The 20,563-nt window shown below is 41.5% G+C and overlaps 1 protein-coding gene and 2 long non-coding RNA genes across 4 annotated transcripts in view; 1 reads left to right on the top strand and 2 right to left on the bottom strand.

Moving 5' to 3' along the window:
- Positions 1-20,563, top strand: part of LOC119021716 (voltage-dependent calcium channel subunit alpha-2/delta-2-like) — a 43,574-nt gene that overhangs the window by 4,180 nt on the left and 18,831 nt on the right. The window contains exons 2-9 of one of the 2 annotated variants that reach the window (XM_037102183.1): positions 7,471-7,552; positions 12,195-12,311; positions 12,660-12,719; positions 17,354-17,398; positions 17,532-17,667; positions 18,280-18,411; positions 18,541-18,598; positions 18,695-18,745. In XM_037102183.1, the coding sequence (XP_036958078.1) occupies positions 7,471-7,552; positions 12,195-12,311; positions 12,660-12,719; positions 17,354-17,398; positions 17,532-17,667; positions 18,280-18,411; positions 18,541-18,598; positions 18,695-18,745 (681 nt within the window). Of the gene's footprint in view, positions 1-7,470; positions 7,553-12,194; positions 12,312-12,659; positions 12,720-16,940; positions 17,166-17,353; positions 17,399-17,531; positions 17,668-18,279; positions 18,412-18,540; positions 18,599-18,694; positions 18,746-20,563 lie in introns of those variants that run through there. The other variant, XM_037102184.1, reaches the window with a different exon arrangement.
- Positions 14,110-17,383, bottom strand: LOC119021719. The gene is made up of 3 exons (XR_005075723.1): positions 17,267-17,383; positions 15,302-15,381; positions 14,110-14,321 (listed from the first exon to the last, which is right to left on the bottom strand). It is a non-coding gene; the product is annotated as an uncharacterized LOC119021719 (long non-coding RNA).
- Positions 15,770-16,868, bottom strand: LOC119021718. Its single transcript, XR_005075722.1, has 3 exons — positions 16,653-16,868; positions 16,025-16,346; positions 15,770-15,916 (listed from the first exon to the last, which is right to left on the bottom strand). It is a non-coding gene; the product is annotated as an uncharacterized LOC119021718 (long non-coding RNA).

Genomic DNA, 20,563 nt, shown 5'->3' with positions numbered 1-20,563 from the left:
GAGATATATCAGCCTGAACAGAAAGTGCTGGACCCACCGACAGACAGGTTCATCCCTGTAGGATGTCTAAAAATGTGATTCAGACTGTATTTGTTCACATTTTTAGTTGTGTATGAACATTCTAACTAAATAAATGCTGCACATAGACAGAAAGACGTAGCACATACATTTATATATGGAGCTGTAAATGTCTCCTCTGCCTCCCGCTCTGCTGCTCCACCCTCTCACCCTCCCGCTCTCTCTGCTGTAAGTGAATATGGGTCACATCACGTACTGCCTCTCTCGCTCTCCTCCCAGGGGTGTGTGAGTATAGCAGGTAACAGAGAAGAGGCACGAGCGCGCTGTGCTGCTCAGCTGCCTCATCGCGGCTCTGCGATACAGAGTCCTCTGACGTCCCACAGGGCTCGGGAGGAGACGAAATGGAGCACGCAGTAAAAAACTTTGGATTGCGCTTCAGCTGCACTGACTCACGCGGTTGAAGCTGTGCTGCAGGTCTGTGAGCCTCAGTCATAAAACAAGCCTGATTTATTCCCACTGTAGGGTTTTTACAAGGCTTTACAGAGGCGTTTTTGAATTAACCTGTGAAGCAACAAGCTTGCGACTCGAGTCTTTTACGTGTGTTCAGTGATTCTATTGAATCGGATTCTATCTCGAAAAATGATGGTTTGGCAATTCAATCCAATTAATAGGAAATCATCGTGCATACAAATATTATTGTTTATCTTAAAGGTATCCTCTGCAGGAGTTCCCTGAAACCAATGTATAGGATAGTAGAAGTTTCACAAGGTCATGAGGTCATCTTTTCACAACATGAAGGAGAAAACTGAACATAAAGAAACTCAAGTGGCAACATGAACAAATGTAGGTCTCAACGTATTTGTGAAAGACAAATTGCCAACATTGATTCTGGCGACTGGGTTGTTGCGTATCGCTTTCGCTCTCCTCCATGTTTGTTTGTAAACTGACAGCTTCCAGAGCAAATGGAACACGAGCTCGCAGTCCGTCTGGTTCCCAGGATAGTTTGTGTGATTCAAAGGCTTTATTGTCCAATGCAGAAATAAACAAGTTTTTAGTTTAATTAGTGCTGTAATTGACCCATTTATGAATGGACAAATATATTCAAGAAACAAATAAAAAAGCGCAGAGGACAAAATGATAGTGTTGTCTGCTTGGATCCATGGCGTGAGGTAATGATATATATATCACCGTCATGACTGTTAACAATCATAACATAATATGAGGCAATCAGTGTTTTTCAATGTCACATGATAAGATATGTATCATTGTATTGCCCAAGACATACCGCTGACAGTATTTAAAATGTAACAAAATGTACAAAGTTGGACTGAAGAAAAATCCCAAATTTGTATGTGTTAGTCTGGTTTAATTTTTTTTATTTCTGCCAGATAAGTGTGGTGTGAGAATCACAAGATGCTGACTCACCATTGCTCTCTTCTGTAGCCCGAAAGAACAGCTCAGTCATTTATTTTCATAAACATTTTCATTTCATCAGCCACGCTGGTCTTGGCTTCAGGGCTGCAGTAATCACATTAACACGCTGGCCTCTGGCAAATCAGTAGAAAACGAATCCTGCTGACAAATAGAATGTGTTTGTCAATGTGGGTTTATCAAAAAATACATATTTTTCTGATCATTTCCACTTTCACAGTTGTCAATAGCTGCTGCTCTTTTTTTTCTGCTGCCGCCTCAACGGCCTGGAGCTGAAAATAATATTCACTTTTAAATAGCGCCTTGCTTGTCGAGGACACTTTGTCAGGCACTCCATCACATCTTAAACGGGCCTTTAGAGTGATAGTTTTGATGCTGCTGAAAAAATCAAGTGTTTATATCTTCATTTTCCTGCAGCCCAGAGGAACATTTCTGTCAGAAGAAGCGAATTGTGTTCGAGGACGGTCACCTGTGTTCAGATCACAATAAAATCAAAACTGAGGAGACAAAGGATACTCAGATAATGGCGCCTCATTGTTTGAAATGTGTGTTTCTGTGGATCTGAGTCAAAAATTTCCAACACTAGAAACGAGCCTAACAAGACTTTAATCTGTGATGTTGTCTCGTAACTCTGCTGGGAGCTGTCTGACTGACAATGAATCGACACTCCGGGCACTTACAGGATTCGAGACGATTTTCAGGGTATTAAGATTTATTTCCTGGTTCAGACTAATTTAGGTAGAAAAGCTCAATTAAATGTTTCGGGGTGCACAAATTCTCCTCTAAGCCATACGGTTGGCTGGACAGGGGATCTCATGTTCAGTCAATGAATGAAGGCTGAACCAGTGAAGTGAAGTGATCTCCATTGAGGGCTCTCTCATTCAGTGACCCTCAGGCTCTCTTGAGAGTAAGACGGCAAAGACCAGGCATACAGGGAGTCTATAACATAAATGCTGTAGTATTTACCACAATCTTTAATCTTTTAAAGCGTATTCTTCATCCTAAGTGATTCTGTTCCCCGTGGCTAGTAGACTGCACACGCATTGATGCACTGAATATGAAAGACACCAGCTCTTGTGCTGCAGGATGCTGCTCTTTGTTCTGATAGGGTTGTGTAGGATTGTGTGTGCTGCTTTGAAAATTGCAGTTTGGGATGAGATTATGCTGTTAATCACTGAGACCACATTTTAGAAGAAGACACACAGAGCACATACTGCATATGCTGCGCCGCCGACACTGTGTGTTGAGTGTTTCCTGTCCGTGCCGCGATGAAAAGAAATCCCGCTGGGGTCGTTCTGATGGCCCTGGGAATGTGACATGAGCAAAGGGCGAAGGTCATGTGACGCAGGGAGGAGATCGTGGTGGACACATACAGTGGGTTCATGTATAGCCAGACTTTTGCTTCCTCATTGAAAATGTCCAACTTCTGGCCTCCAAGGGCTCCAGGTGCACGTCAGCAAACGTTAACATAAAACTTGGCTGACCGTTAGAAAATGTGGGCAAGTGCACACACATCTGAACCCTCAGCTGTGCAGCATCGTCGTATTTATAAATGAAACAGAGGAGGGAAAATGACGCATGAGATAAGAGACGCCTCTCTACTTTATTATACAACCATATCTAAATAGAATGATAATGCAAACGCACTCTAGCCCTGCCAGTGCTAACATTGCTGTGTGACATCGGAAAACTGTTCCGGCGATAGTTGGGGTAGATCTGCCTCGAGCTTACAAGTAAGAAGTCAAAGTCCAGTTGTCTGTAACATAGCATTAACACACTGTAAAGTCATACTTTTCTATAAATTGAGCTCGTACGTGCTTTTTAATTCAAATTTGGGGTTATTACTGACATGATTTATGTTGTACAACAAGACCTGAAAACATCTTGAGTTAACGTTGACCACGGACCTTGTTTCAGTCGGGAACACTTTGCAACAAATGGAAACATAGTTGTGCTCGTTGCTGATGGCGCCCGTTCTTAGATGCTCCTGAATCGACTCAGCTGCATGCTAAGCCCGAACAGCGTGGGTGTGCACTAAGCACGGCAATACATGCAGTATTCATTTTTTAACCTTGACCGCTGATAAGACCCTGAACCAGACAAGGTAGAGGCTGGGGCGGCAGCGGCGAGATTGCCAGCGGCGGAAGTGTGTGGCAGCATTTGAGTTGAAGGGATGTGAATGAGAAGGGAGCCGTACGTACATGGACCGCCTAGCGTCTGATTGGTTAACACTGATCCAACTGGCGGCTGGCAGCTGGGCTGTCTGACTTCTCTGCACTGCATGAAGTAACGCTAAGCTTCATTTCAGTCACAGTGGCTGGATGGGTCAACGGAACGCAGACTTTAAACCAGGAGACTGCCGCTCATGTCCTATGTGAAACCCAAATCAACAGTCACTTATTTCAACTCACACAACTCACTGAACTTACATTAAACAGCTTAAATTATAAGAACTGAAGTTATGTACGTCACCTGATTATTTTAACCCAAATTATTATTATTACGATTTTAAACCTGACCAAACTGTAACCGTTTTGAAACATTCATCTTGTTGTTTTGGAGCCACTGGTAATCAACCTATCCAGTCATTTAGGTGTGAGGATGCATCGGCACTTTACAGTGAGAGGCAGGGAGCCTCTAATGAACGATGTTGCCGAGTTGCGTCAGGGGAAATGTGTGCGCACACCATTAATCATCTGATATCAGATGCACGGGATACCTGAAAAGTGTTGACAGGAAACATGAACCAACGGCGAGATGTTTGCTTTAATATCGTGTTTTAATCATAAATAATTCAGTGCACAGAACCAAATTAATCAACACATTAGTAAACATTTTCGTGCCTCGACACAAACCTCCCATCTGCTGTTCGTCTCATTACCGTCTGACCTCAGGCTGCGTGTAGCCAGTGATCACTGAGAGAACCAGCCATCATCACCTGAGGCATGGTCACTGGCAAAGTCAAGTATGAACCCTGAAAGCTTGTGATCCTGCAGCGGCGTGGATCGCAGCACCGTTTCGGAAAATGATTAACATTTTCTTGATGGAATTGAAGCCTCAGTCTCTTGACGCATATTTCCGTCTTCACTGGATGCAGCGGATTTATGGAGCGGGGTTGTTTCTCAAACAACACATAACTATGGCTGTTATATATCTAGATAATGCCACGCTGGTATTTAGCATAATGTCCGGAAATCCTTCATTAGAACGCTCTCGCTGCCCTCCTACTCCGTCGCCAGCTTTACTGCTTTCCTTGCAATTCTTCATGTTGCCGATAAATCATATTACGCTGCCAAACCATCACATTAGATGGCAGTAAATGAATGTTTAAACGCGGCAGGGCATTCTTCTTCTGCAATTTGCTAGTGTAGCACACACCATTTATTGTAATGTTACATGACACACAGGGGAATCCGATGGACCTCTAATCGCTAAATTCCTGCAAAGATATCAACCAAATATCAGCCTATTCCCGTTATTGTCGAGCATCATAACGCTGACATCGCCTCTCTTGCCATTTCTTGAAAACCATTACAGGGAATGATCTCCCCCGTCTCTTCACAGCGATCTAAACTATATTAACACGATTAGCTAAAAACAGGCAGGCGGCCAATCACCTCCTAACATCAGATTCAGGAGCTCAACTTGATTTTTCCACCTCCTGTCCTGTAGACTCACATTTCAATGTTTTCCAGCACGTAGACGTACCCCTGCATTTTGCACTTTCAAATCTTGGGGTAGTGTTTCCTCATTCTTGGTGGGATAGAGGGGCATGGCGAAGTGTTAGGACTGTCTGTCTTTTCAATGTATTATGTTCCTGTTCTATATCAAAAGCATAAAACATTTGCTAATGTCTCAGTAGGAAACTACCTAGCTCACTAATGTTACATTGTCACGGCTGACTTGTGCACGACAATGCCATATTTTCACGTATTTCAATGCCACATCTTCCTCTCTGATGGCATATGATATTAGGAGGAGCTCGGGGTCAAGGGGTTCACTCGAAAACGAGGGGAAGGGGTAAAACTTGGAAACAGGATCTGGCCATTGTCTCCACAGTTATTCCAGTCAACTCAATAACCAGATTTGACTGATTAATGATCTGATTTGATTGATTTGGCCCAGCGGCAGGTGATCCACCACTGAGCAAACTGCTGGAAAAAAAAGACTCCCACAAAGGCTCGACACTGTGGCTCCGTGATTGGATAGTGAAATGATACCCCACCCCAAATGTTCAGGACGACATGTCAAATGTGGGACGAAAGTTCTTGTACCTGTAGGTCGATTTGTGTCTGTTGATTCAATCTGTAGCTATAAACTTGGGGTTAGCACAGGCTGTGACGCTGTGTGCCGGCTTTTTTTCACACACAAGCAGAGATGACGTGCAACTCCAAACCTCTGTGCAGATTTTGTTTCATGTTCTCACACGCTGGAAATTATTTGCACAAATCTTTTTTTTCTCATTTGTTCACGTAAGATCATGCACATCAACTCCTTCGCACGGATTCAGATGATTCAATCTATTTCTTCAGTTTTCTCTCAGTCGGCCTAATTCAAGCAATTGGATTCATTTTGATCAGAACATTTTTACACGTTCACACGTTTGAATGTATTCGTACAAAATGTTTTCACACATTCAGAAATGGCAATACTTTTTAGTCCAGTTTTGCTTCCACATTAGACAAGGCTTCTTCTTCCTCTTCTTGTGTTGCCTGTGTGGGCTGGGAGGGAATTAGCTGCTGGAACCACATGTGCTCACACAGCGCTGGGGTTTCGATGGTGGGAGTGATCTTCTGTGTTGGAGTTCGAACATTTGAGATATCGGTAGGAATGCTGATGTTAGACGCTTCACCACGAAGCAACCAGCTACCCAAACCTCCAAAAGCTTTCCTTTTTTCTGACAACATCTTGTGTTGGTGCTGACAGTCTTCGAATCATCTGGTTCAGCTGTTGCGATGTTTCCCTCGCTGATGTAGATGCATTTGTACTCGCACTCTCTTCTGAAACGAATGCATCTTTTGTTGATCATTTTCTCGTGTGCTTTTATCTTTTCTGGAAATTACAGCGATTTGACTGTGTTTGCTTTATCCAGCACAATGTAAAGAAATTTGCCGAACACAAACAAAATCGACAGGGTGAAATATGACTGCCAATGTGAGTTTAGAATAAGTATCTAGTGAACTGCTCCCCTATAGAGCCTCATGTGCACCTCCTCCCCGTTGGATTGTGGAGTTGTTTTGTTTATCCTGGCTCATTAGTCGCTCTATTTTTAGGACATTGCAAGAAATGCCAGTTCCATCAAGTGATCCTGGCTGTCGCAGCAGGTTTTAAAAGCTATTTATGTGCTTATTACGTAATGATGTAGCAAATTGTATGTTTTTCCATGCTTTGGGAAATATCCTTGCACGGGATTATGACGATGCGTCAACCAAGCTGATTAGGTAGTGTTACTGACGCTCCACGGCCTGGCGCGCAACCTCAGCGAAGGATGCAATTGTTGAATAAGCTTCTTTTCCATTCGTCTTGCCAGTCAGTGAGAGTTGATGAGAAAATGTTGAATTGGTGTGATCGGTGGCAAAAGGACGACTGGAGATGTAATGATTTTGTTGATAAAGAGCTGCTCTGATATGAGTTGTGTTTTATCTTCTTTATTGTTTTGGTCACAATCTGGAAGCCAATTGTTTTATTATTATTATCTACATCTTTTAACCACAACTGTTTATTTTATCTGTAGATAAGTATTGCTCTAATTTTCAGAGTAACCTCTTTTTGAAGACAATGCGATTTCTTAATCGAAGCACGTTTTAATCGATGCACATGTAATAGCCCTGACTATTGCTGCAGCAGCACTGCGTACTTCTTTGAAATACTCTCTCTCTCTTTCTCTGTCTCTCTCTCTCACTCACATACGCACACACACACACACACACACACACACACACACACACACACACACACACACACATATCGTTTCCATTTGTTTGCGCTGTGTGACAGTCAGCCTGTGATGTCTATCCGCAGGATAATGCACTGGGCCAGGCGCATCGAGCAGGAGATTGACAGAGTCTTTCAGCACATCACTGGAGCTCAGCAGTTGAAAGGGGTGAGTGTGTAGCTCTCTTTTTATCGTATACACAGGTTCTTACTCATCACAGTGCTGCATTAACTCAATAAGAAATGCACCCGGCAGAGAGGTCAGTGTGCAAAGAAGAAAAAAAAAAAACAGGAGCTGTGAATCCATTAAGTTTCAGAGCCAAAGCAAAGGAGGTGCCTGAACCATGAAACAATGAGAGTCTGCGTTGCATGAACCTCTTTGTTCCTCGACTTTTTTTGGGGAAGAGCCAATAACACAACGCTGTAGCTTTCCCAGGAGAGACATAAAACTCTTTGTAGTAGCTTTCATTTTCATCAGTTTCCATCATGTATGCTCGGCTTTTAAGATGCCAAAGCCAAATCTTGCTGGCACTTTGTGTACTGTTTGCAATAATTATCAATCTTGCACACATGGCACGATTCGAGCGAGGGAGATGCCTGAACACACGCCCACAGTGGTCTGATTTAGAATATCTATGTTTCATGAAGTCATGAGCTTAATAACTCCTACATGCATGAATACTAATTCAAAGTCTTTCATAATCTGATCATGGAGCACCTGTGTTGTTTTCCTGCTAGTGGACCAATTCACCTTCATGAATGCATTACTTTGTAGTCATGTATGTTTCATCAGCTGCATCTCGATGCATTTTTATATTGCACACATTAATCTGACTCATGGTTCTGTGCAGTAACCTGGTGTCTAACTGACACAACATGCAGCCTGGTTTCATTTCAAAGATTTTGAACATCTCGTCTGTAAAAAGGTAGCTTCTGTGAAAACTGTCACCGCCGACAGGATGAAATGTTGGCAGTTTCTGTGAACCACAAATAACATTTACATTTGTGTGTATGTCATAGGTTACATCTCAAGACTACGTGTCATATCACGTTTATGTTACATGTTTATGATCTGACTTTCATATCCCGAGGTAGAGGGGATGGTGGTGGAGTTATAGATCACAGTTCGAGACTGCCTTCAACATTTGTAAGTGTGAGATCACTCAATATTTCTAATAAGACGTCGGGAGAATTTCCAACGATGTCTATGGTGACAAAAAGTAGATATATTTGACAAGAAGCGGGGAAATCTGCAGCTGTGATTGTGGTGACCAAAACAGGTATTATAAGCTGAACCATGATCTTTTTCCAAACCAATTGGTTTACCTGCCTAAACCTAATTAGACCGTCAGCACAGCATTGTAATTACATAAAATTGAAAATTGAATCGAATGGAACGTAAGGCTGCAAACTAAAGAAGTTTCAAGTTTCAACATTGTTTGCAGAAACGTACATTGTAACACACGTACACGCCAATATTCCTGCCGATTGGGTTGGTTACCAGTGAGGTCAGTGGGTTGTCCAAAGAAACTTGGGTATTGTTTAAAGATGTCTGTTTTGACATTTTTAAAGGATAAGGTTAGGTATATTCTGCATTTTCTCACTGTCAACAAAGCTGATGAAAAGGCTAAAACTAACAATCTTTTTGTTCACGTCTCAACACTTTACATCTTCCCTGCCTGTATCTTACTCTCATCTCCCAAGTCCATTTCTTCCCTCTGAAGATGTGTATCTTTAAATCCAAATCCATTTTTGAAAAATGATCAATCATTTGCTGAAGTTGGGCACTGTAGTTTTGAGCAGAGAGCAACCACAGATTTGGTGTGCTAGCAAGTATTACGGAGCAGTTTATGGACAACGCTGGAACTTTGTGGCACAGAAGACAAGAGAACGTATTCAGAATTGGGCTTCACAACCCTAACCTGAAGAATCTGTTCAGGGATCAGGGAAATAATCTGCACATTAATCGATAATAGAATTGTCGGTTGCAGCCCTAAAATGAAACTGAACTAAGCTGTTTTGATGTTTGTGGAAGAAACTGAAAGTTGTAACCACTGACTGCGCGCACCATACACCCCAGAAACACCTCCAATCTCCTTTACCTGTAGTGTCCAGTAAGTCGTCAGGGTTATTTAGCAGTAACAGTTGGGGTGTCTGAGAATAAGAGGCTGTCCCTGATGCCAAAAACAAGGACCAGAGATCATCTGTAGGGGGCAAGAGAACCCTGCTCAGTGGAGAAGTGTGGGGGCGTTCCCTCAGCAGAGAGCAGCGGCACGTGTCCTCTCTGTTTGTGTCACGGCAGAGCAGATGGTCAGCCTGCAGCCTGCAGTAATGCCTTCATGTGAGACTCGCTCAATCATTCAATCCTCATTAATCCCTCCGTGCTCCTGAAACACTCTGTTAAAGAAATTGTTCTACCCCGCCCGGAGAGCTCAGCGCAATCTTCTCTTGTCGAGGAAAATGCGTGTAATTTAAATTGAACGTCATTTTCGATTTCTCAACTCGTAAAAAGCCAGATTTTTTACATTTGCATTTAATTTGATGGCCTCTGTGATACAGCCCCGGCTCCACGTCAGGTTTTCTTTTCACCACTAAAACCGCTTCCTGCAGTTTGACAGGACTGTGTTTGATGGTGCTTGTTGTTAATTCAATCCCAAAGTTTTTTTTTTCTATTCATTCTAAAGAAAGCTACCATTTCTTAACCTTGGAAATTGTTAAAAGCTGGTTTTATAAAGGTCCATTTTATCTACATCATATCCTTGGTGAGCAGTATATCTTTATTCAGAACATATTCCACACAGGGGCGAGTTCTATGCAGACAGCATGTGGTTCACATCCTGTTCATTACTGCATGCTCCCATCTGTGCGGCCGGCGTGGGCCAAAAAGCAGCTGCTCAGTACACAACTTGAGGGATATCTTAAGGGTTCATTTCGGGTAGTCTATTTTAAAGGAGACGGCTGTGATACAGTGTGTAAACAGGTTGGCCAAATGTATTTGTCCAGGTCGCTGCCTGTCTTGTTTTCATCTTCGGGGTGACAGTTTTCCTCACCAGGTAGAGCGTCTGATGGCCTAAAACCCACCAGACCGCAGCTCATAGCAAGATATTGAGGATATCTTGTCCCCCGCATATCTGATGATGACGAACCTCTTGAACTCCCCTGGGGTTCTGTATGTGATAAGCTACGGCTGAAGACGATGTTTGTGTGCTTAGGTATTTCAGGCACAATCATGAATATAACAACAGTTATCAGTTAACAGGAGGAGCAAACTTTCTCTATGGCACCTGATTTTGTTTTTTATGAAGTTTTGAAGTAGAAAAAGTCAATCAGACGCTGGTGCATGCATTTCGAATGTGTCGTCCCTCCAGCGTGATTCCCTGGATGCCTCCCAGTGACCCATAAAGGATCTCTGGTGTATGAAATCATAAGGAATACTTTGTGAGGCCAGATTTCAGATCCTCTGAAGTTGAACTGTGATGTGTTTCCATGCAAGGTCTAATTTGACCTCAGGTCCTCTGGAGAAGAGCATTAAGAGCAGAATCTGGGTGAATCCGGTCTGTTTTGCTGGCAATAAGCTTCAGAGCAGACTGTAATGAAAAGGGGAAAACAGTTATTTTACCTTTCCTCAGAGTGAATCACACAGCAGACTGTGACTCAGCTCTATACATTAAAATAGATCTAGTCTTGTGGCTGAAATAGACTCTAAGCTTCTCATTTATTGTCATCGCTAAAGGAAATTAACCTCAATCTTCAGCAAGGAAATTAAGCCAAATGTCTCAACCTGCTAGCTCTACAACATTTTCTTTCTCCACACCACGTGTCCGTAACATAGTTCAACCTCTGAGGCTTGAAATAAAGTTGAAACACAGCTGCCAACTATGTAACCGTTTGTCTGTGGTTTGCCAATCTGGAAGGTTTAAAGCAACATTATGTAGAAATTGGCATTTTGTGTGATTTGGCACCCCCCACAGTTCCTGAGTGCAACACCAAATCCAAATCCCAGTTACATGTATGAAGTTACATAGTGCAGAAACAAGTGATGGGGGGTATCTCAGTGTTACAACAGTAGAGGGGTAAGTAATCGATGACTGTCGGCCTTCAGCGATGGATGATAGCATCGTCTACAACCAGCCCAAAGCGTCTGTATTTAATGACCAGGAAATGTCCCGAATGCAGAGATAATAAAAAGACAATGATAAAATATAGGCAGACAGGAGGTCCACACTCCCAGTGGCTCACAGGTGATGATTGAGAGACTTTTCTATGAGTCTGTACGTTTTTAGGGATCTCCTGCATAGTTTACCATTAACATATTGTTGTTCCTCTTATTTGTATGTTAATAAATACCACATGGTGTAATTTTTGTCTGAAACTCACAACTCTGACAACTTTTTTTCAAAGACAATAAACCGACACTGTGTGTGAGAGCAGACCGCACGCCAGGATCCATATTTAGATTTGAGTCGAACACAAATGCAACACGTGACTTTTTCTCCCCAGCGTCCTCAGTATTTGAACAGAAAAATGATTTGCAAATTCATGAGTTTTGAATAATAAGGGTCTGTCTGAGTGAATGTCGTCTCCGCATAAGATTGTATGATTATTATTTCCAGATATCACACAGATACTGTCCTCACCAGTCGGCTGCACTAATGGTAACATCGATTTATGTGAAGTCAGCACAGACAATATGTCGAAGTTTGCATTCTGTCAATAGCGAGACATTAGGTCAGCAGAAACAGACGCAATAGAATGACTGTGCAGCTGTTATTGCTGTTAAGTTTTTAACTTTGTCCATTAAACATGTACAGATATACAATGAAGAGAGACGGCGGTTTAGTCTGGTGAGGAATCAGCCTCGGAAGATTGTGGAGAAGGTTGCTTCAGATATCGAGAAACTCCTGGCTAAGAAGCGCAAAGCTCTCGACGTGAGTATTTCTGTGCGAAACACTGACTGTGATGTTTCATCTGCTGCTTATTTCTTCAGTTTACACTTCCAGTTCCAGTTAAGATTATATCATATTCATACATCTCATTTTTCTTATTATAGTTTGAACAATAAACATTGGCAGAAAAGTATTTGATTTGATTTGACACTATTCCTGTATCTGTCTGAAGGTACATTATGCTACATTATTTTGTAAGTCCAGGTCTGTGTCAGAGGAACCTGCCAGTGTCACAGTTTTCTTCTTCCTTCTTGTTGGCAGAAATCAGACATGTCATCCTGTTCTTTCCTCCTCTAATGTGAGTGTTTCTCTGTTCTCAACATTTTTTAGAGGTTGGCCAGTGAAGCAGAGCGGCTCCAGCGAGAGCATCTGTGGCAGGATGGAATAAAGGTAAAAGAAACATGATATTTTAATTTAGATAATATGTGAGTGGCTGTGATGGTTAGCATTACGTTTACGGTAGGTAGCATCTTACTCATAACTTCCACTGTAAATTATACATCCTGCGCAGTGTAGGCTGCTTACTGCCACGTTATTGATTTCAGTGTTTAATTGCTGAATGGGGTTGTGTGTGGTACCATTTTGACTCTTAATGGCTCTATTTTTCTGTAGCGTAAAGGCATTTATTATGCAGTTTTCCTCCGGTGAAAGTCTGTTTTTGTGATTCTGCACTGGTAATAGCTGCTTTAGATGTTTTTCAGGCTTTTTTGTGTGTGTTGTTGATTTTTTTTTGACATTTTCTAAAATTTTGTGAGGAATAATGCATGGATCTTGATGAAAAATCACTATAGGTGGCTGGTATCTATGAGTGAGTAAAATTTGACGCAGATCTTAGATCTGGTTGGCTTAAATGATGGTTAAGCGGTTATGGGTGGTTTAAAGTTCAGAAGCTTCCAAGTTTTATATTGGATAGATTTAATTAAATGCAATTACAGGGGACTGTTGGGCCTCTGCAGAGGTATTCTAGTTTTCAGTCATGTCAAGATGAGTATGAAAGTCAGTTTTTAATTTATCATTTCCATATTTTAATATTAACAGATGTGGGTAATAATAATGGAAGCATACACATAAAGTCAGTTACACCACAAAATGTTTTAAGAACTGATAAATCATGTCCGTGAACACGCTTTACAACAAAATCACACACGCTAGTCCTGCAAACCTGTACCCAACACTGCACCGACAAACCTTGTGAAATGATCTGTTACCTGCAGTTATCTCTGACTGGATTCTAGACCAGACTCGACCCGTAAATACTGTGTAAGACCTGACCTGACCCATAATCAAATATAAGCTCAGAGCTGCTGCTGGGTCCTGAAGGGAAAAGCTCAGGGCGCAGAAGACTGTCAGGGCGCACAACAGCAAGAGGTTATAAATAAGTGATAAAAATAAATAAAAAGGCAGAGAGCGAGAGTGCAGATTGCGGAGGCAGAAACACCCCCCAGCCTTCAGTGGATTATGTTCACTTGTTTCTCCTTCTACTCAGAACCAACTCCACGGCTGAAGATCACACCCCCCAATATCCTGCTTACTCTACTCACAGCCGGCACAGCGGCGACACCTTCATTAAATATTAAGATTGTTTGATACGGCACCAATCATAACTGGCCTCGTACATTTCTCCAAACACCGACTAGAAAAGTATTTCCATTTGATAAATGAAGACAGATTTGATGTAAACATACTTTTTGTTTATTGGACTTCAACACATAAATTAGGCTTATCAGATATGCAGGAGAGAGTCAGAACCACAGAGTTTGATTAATATGCCTGTATTAATTGTTTGCACTACTGACTTTTTCTATTGTGAGAAGAATTCTTTCTCTTCAGCCTCTCTGCCTCTGTTTCACCTGTTGCTATGTTTAAAGGTGATGAAAGTAGCTCATAACCGAAGCTCACTCCGACTCAACCCGCTGATTCTGAATTCCTCTTAATAATGTATTCAGCCTCTTTTTCACTTTGCGCCCAGCTGCGCCTCTGTTGCTGCGATGCCTGTGGTAATCAAAATTGCAAAGAATTTGCTGGTTAAGTCCATATATGTTTGTGCCTGTAGTTTGTGCTTCCATTCACTTCTGTGTCGTGTTCAGGAAAATAGAGCCTGGTTTTTTGCATGTCTTTCATGGCTTCAGTGGATTTGACCTGTATCACAGTTTAATGTGGCAGTCATTTAAAAAGTGTAATGGCAGTGGAAAGACAGTTTTACAAGTTTCAATTTTGTCAGAATTATTGGTCGGTTTCCTAACTTTTTTTCAAAGTTAATTCAGCTTATAAAATTGAGAAATAGAGTTAAAGAGAAATACAAAAACAAACTGCAAAGCCACAGGGATTAACTGATGAAATCACAAACAACAGACAGGAAGTGTAAAGCAATAATTACTCTTTCAACATAAAACAGGAAATGGCAAAACTAAAAGCAAAGACCATGACAGCAATAGGCATTAATAAATCTAGTGTAGATATGTGGCCAAAAGAATAAAAATGACATGAACATGTTTCTGTACTTAGTGAAATTGTTACGTAGACAAGTTGACAAAACAAAAGCGAGTTTTGAGCAAATAAAGCTAAAATCCAGAGACCAAGGTCAGGCAACAAAGCTGACAAGAATTCAAAAACTTGAGAATTACAAATAATGAATTGTGAAAACAGGCTGGAAAAAGACAGGAAGTGTAAAGCAAAATAAGACATAGGAAGGAGTGTCTTTAACCATAAAAGGGGAACTGAATACCAAAACTAAAACCAAGGACTACAATCTATTTGATTAACATCAACTGACAGTTACAGCTACACAATAAAAGTGACACTCTGAATTAGGCAGGTATGACAACAAAAAGCAAGCTTTGATAACAAAGCTGAGGGTCTAAATGCAATATACAAAAGGCACTCAACAAAAAAGTTGGCAACAAAACAGAAGGAGCTGGCAGGCGCAAATCCAAGAAAGCACAAAAGATACGAAAACTAAATAAAGTACAAACCAAAGAAGCACTGGGAACACGGGCAGGAAGACGACGAATACAGGAAACACAGGACTGATGTCGGGGAAACAGACCACAAACTGAAAATAGTACGAGAAAAACACAGGCTCAGGGATAGATCAACAAATGAGACACGGGGGAAGATGAAAAAAAGGTGGGAAAATGACAAAGGGAGGAAGTAAAGAGCAAAATATGATGCGTGAGGAAAGAACTACAGAGCAAAGCACGTCACGACAAAGAACGTCAAAGCGTGACACTGACAGTCAAAGAGAACAAGAATGAATAATTGCTTTGCATAGCGGACAGGTTGCGTCATCACATTTTAACCACCGATGTGCGCTTGAATCAGATGGGTACGTCTCTGAGCGCTGTGACTCTAAATAGGACGACCTGAGAAAGAACTTTTCTACCAGTCAGCCGAGCCGATCCCTCCGTGCTCAGCTGGGTGAAACAGACGACTGAGAGCACTCAGCCGTGCAGCTCTGTCGAGTCCCACACACATCGGCATTCCACTTTTCCACTTGGTCTGCTTCATTTGCCCGGCAAAATGAAATGGGGTTAACCTCATCCTCTCACATGGCCTCTCATGTCCTCCTCTGAGGCACTGAATCCTCTCTGTCGTTTTCAAAGACAGGGGCGGTTTTGCATGATTTAGCCCATTCATTGAAAAATGGTCATCCATTTTCTAAAGCGTGCAATAAACCCTTTCAATTGATTTCCTACCTGCTAGGGAGCCGCTGTTTTCCAGGATCAATTTGAAAATCAACTCAAAAATGATTATGTGAAATACTGGACTTGACGATCTTTATTTTGTTCTTCCTTTCTTTCCGTCTTTCTTTTGCACGCTCCTCATTCTTTCCCATTCTCTGCCAAAAACTGACTCGATGTCTGTGTATTTGGCACCACATTTTTTTTTTTTTTTCCCCATGTTTAAACTTGGAGGGTTGAAACGGTGCTGACAGGCTCAGGTCTAAAGAAGGAGAGCTCTCAGGAGAGGTCAACATGGAGGAAAACTCACCGGCTCGATGTTGTCAGAGCTGTGCTCCTGTGAGGACGGCAGACGTGTATTACTAACAGCAAGAAGACAAACAGGAAGAGGCTTGTCATATTAACTTGAAGAGTAACACAGGCTGAGACCCTGTTTGGAGATAACGCTTGGTAATCAGAGCAGACCAAAAATAGGAACGCAGCAGCCCCTGAGTAGATGTCACGCTTGCTCTGGAGTATGTTAGGACTTTTCAAAAACTAAGACTAACAGATGGCGATGCTCTCCTCAAGCCTGACAGCCTGTCTACTGATTCATAATGTGACAGCACTGAGCGGGAAACAATTGGAAACATTTGGTGCTTACAGCTTCGAGATTTGCTGCTTCTTCTCCATGCTGTTCTCACTTCTGACGTTATTTGTGGTTATTGTTGCCATTTTGGAGATGAAGTGATTAATTATGTGGACTAACAATATCAGTCCCGCCATTCATGTGGCATTGGTTTGGTTTGGAAGTTGATACACCTGGTTGTTGTGAGGAACTGAGATGTGATGGATGGCTGCAGCTTGTCTTTGAGTGTTGCTATGGCGATCCTAACAACATGTGTTACACTCTTGTGAAAAAGCCTTTGGATGCTGTTAGTTACGGTGCACAAAAGTCACCGTTTTCACTTATTAGTTGTGTCATCACTCATTATATTTGAAATTTTGCAAGTGGATTTTTCCAGGAGAAATCTAGTTTGTTGATTCCTTTATCCCATCATAGATTTCTGCTGCAACTATTCTTTTTTCATTTTTTTCATATTTGTAAATACCCCTAATGATCCTGAAAGAAACTGTTCATGTAGCCCTAATTTTGGTTAACAAGAGACTTTTGAAGGCATGTAAATGCAAAAAGGACCTAAATGTTTTGGTTTTTTTGTGATTGAGAGGTTAATCAATAGTGAAATAGAATTAGCCTTATCAAAACAGTCTACTGACCTGAGCACATGTCTATCAGTTCTCGTGCTGTTTTTTTGCAGTTGTCAACACTGCAGCTGACTCTCATGTGCATCTTTTTCCTTGCAGGAGCTGGACATGGCTTATTATGACTCAAAGGCAGAGCTGGATTATGTGAGTAAGAGGCAAATACATATTTACAGAGGTCATTCGACAGACAGTCGACTGTAAATCAAAAGAGTCTGTTTACAATATAAAAAAAGGTGCAGTAGTCGTGACAACGCTTTTCTCTCTCATGTTCTCGCAGTATTCCATGGACGGAGAAGGCGAGGTGGAAAATCCTTCGCACATCAAGCTGGAGTTTGTGTACGATCCGAACTTCAAAAACAACGTCAACTACTCCTACACAGCTGTTCAGATTCCCACAGATATCTATAAAGGAGGCAAGTAGAGTTCTTATGAAGTTGCTTATTGCACAGCAACATGTAAAGATGGACAAGCTGGACAATATATGTACAGTATGGAAGAGAGAATTTTTTTTTTTTATTATACATTCAATGTTTGTTGATTTAAAAGATCAATTTTCTACTCTGGAAATTTGCAGATTGACATAACAATGAATCAAACACAAGACTGTGAAAATACGTAATTAGAAGACGTTGTCTCGTTTAATGCTAACCAAGAACTAACAGCTGTTCTGTCCACACTTGTTGTGATTTTCACCTTTTCATGCTTTTTCTGTGTCGAGGTGACAGCCATGTTGGTGTTCCTGAGCAGTTTTACACAAAACAAAGTGGTATTTTACAATCCTTACAACAAAATGTGGCTTTCTTGGTTTGCAGAGTCTTTTAAGTGTATCAAAATGTATGTAATTCATGGTGCAGGATCAAAAATTATCTATCTCTCGCCACAGACTAATGGACAATTATTTTCTGAAACAAGGTCTCATGAGGCAAGCCATTAGGGGCCTGACTTCACCTCGCTAAGCTTCTGAGTTCATTTACTTAACATATTTTAAGGGCATATCTAAGAAATGTTACTCTGTTCCCCACCAGCTCCAGTCATTCTGAATGAGCTGAACTGGACGCAGGCGCTTGAGAAAGTGTTCATGGAAAACAGTCAGGAGGATCCGTCTCTGCTGTGGCAGGCGTTCGGGAGTGCGACAGGTGTCACTCGCTACTACCCAGGTAGATCTATTAACAAGCACTGCTGTGTTTTCTGACCTGATTATGACTACAGAGGTTTGATTTTAAATGGATTGACCTCAAATGTATGTCAGTTATATAAGACAAAAAAATTACTTTAAATCTTTTCAGCTACGCCTTGGAAAGCCCCTGATAAAATCGACTTGTATGACGTCAGGAGGAGGCCCTGGTACAGTCTGCTGCTTCATACATCTCTTCATGTTGTTCTCATGCAAGTGTCGTAGACTTACAGGGCTGAAGTATCGCATCTTTTTCTTTGTCACAGGTACATCCAGGGAGCCTCGTCTCCCAAGGATATGGTCATTCTGGTTGATGTGTAAGTAATTAATATGATTTCAAAATCTGTGGGTCTGAATTGTCTTGTGTGAATGTGTCCAGTGTGTATGTCTTTTCCACTACTGCCTGTGTCCGTGGGATGTAAAAAACAAAACAAAACACAAAATGTTTCGTTTCCTTGCAGTTTTAAATAATTAACTGGTGCTGAAATCCATCTGTGAAGTGCTCTTTGGCCTTTTCTTGCGCTTGTTCCTCTCTCTCTCTCTCTCTCTCTCTCTCTCTCTGTCTCTCTCTCTCACATGAGTGAGGTGAAGAGACCATCTCTGGCATTATTTCACATAAGTGAGCAGCTTCTTCGGGCGTTTAAAGGCCAGTGAAACAAGAGAAAGGAGCTACTGTAGAATCAAGTTGTATTGTAGTGGAAAAACATTTTACTGGCACTGAGACAGCAGTCAAACGCAGCTCAGTGTGTAACAGACTAAGGGTTAAGTTGAAGATGATAGAGACGCTAGAACAAAATCTAAATTGGCTCGTTCTAGATGTTGTTTTATTGTAACTGGAGGAACAAAGAGGATCATAGAGTAGATATGATTAGATAACTGTGGCTGAAGACTCTGGCTGAGTCAGATGAGGAGATTGATACCATTCTGATGTGTCTTCATTCAACATCAGGCCAAAGCTATCAGCCCGTTAGCTTAGCTTAGCACAGAGTTGAGGATCATGTGGAGAGAGCTAGCTGTCTAAGAAGTCACAGCCACGGTGAATTTTCATTTTTACAGTTCAGCGTTTGTTTTTGTGTACCTCTTGACAGAGCCAGGCTAACTGCTTCCCTCTGTTTACAGTCTACATGCTAAGCTAAGCTAACCTAGCTGCTGGTTTCCGAGTTGCATTGATCTCACTGTCTAACTCTATGCCAAGAAGTGCTTAAAGCTTAAACATGATCAGACTGAATTGTGTTTCCTGTTACCTTGGTGGATCACGATCAGGATGTGGTCGAGTCTGTTCTGTTTTCAAATTCATGATGGTGTTCAGCAGCCCCCTGTGTCACTGTTTTGTCCTTGTGGCAGATATTCATTGAGGTGATAAGTGGTCTTTCATTGGCACACTTTGCTAGGTTAATGAGTCGAATGAGGAAAACATGAGAAGTGTCCTCATGCATGACCTTTTATTAACATGAAACAGGTTTGTTCATACACAAGAGAGTCTCTGAGGCAGCCGTGCATTTGAGTCTAATCAGGCAAGTATGAGTACTTAACAATGGAAATGTATGAACGGCACATTAATTTATATGATTATACTTCCACTATAATCCAAAATCTTGAAGATTATTGACAATATTAAGGATCCAGAAGGTATAATTTGCTAAACGGTGTTTGTCCATATGTTCACTGGAGCTACATTAATTGTCTTTTATACTTTCAGTTTTAGCAGCACTGCTCAAAGTTGTGTTTAGGTCACCGCAAACTGTACATGAGTGGGTTCCTTTGTCGATTGCAAAATGTTGGAGGAGACAATGGAAATATGAACAATGATGATGAATGATTTCTGCTGCAGGGGAAAGTACCTCTGTGATTGAACATCTGGAGGAAACCCGTGTTAAGTTTTCACCACTACTGAAGATTTTAGTGGGAGTATTTTTTTTAAATATGTTGAAACAATCAGGAGTTCATCAGTTCACCAAGAATCTTCCACACTGATTTATTTTCCGGATGTCTAAAAGGGTTTTAAGATTCAATCACTGATCTTTTCCATGTGCTCATATTTCCACACACATTCCTCCATTGTTGTTGGCAGAGTACAAAAATGTAGCCCCACTAATTTACACAAAATGAGTCGGAAATGCCACAAAATTAGTTCC

The sequence above is a fragment of the Acanthopagrus latus genome, chromosome 6, assembly GCF_904848185.1.
Source record: "Acanthopagrus latus isolate v.2019 chromosome 6, fAcaLat1.1, whole genome shotgun sequence".
Lineage (NCBI taxonomy): Eukaryota > Metazoa > Chordata > Actinopteri > Spariformes > Sparidae > Acanthopagrus > Acanthopagrus latus.
Note: the sequence above shows the minus strand (reverse complement) of the source record. Positions and strands in the feature narration are given on the sequence as shown.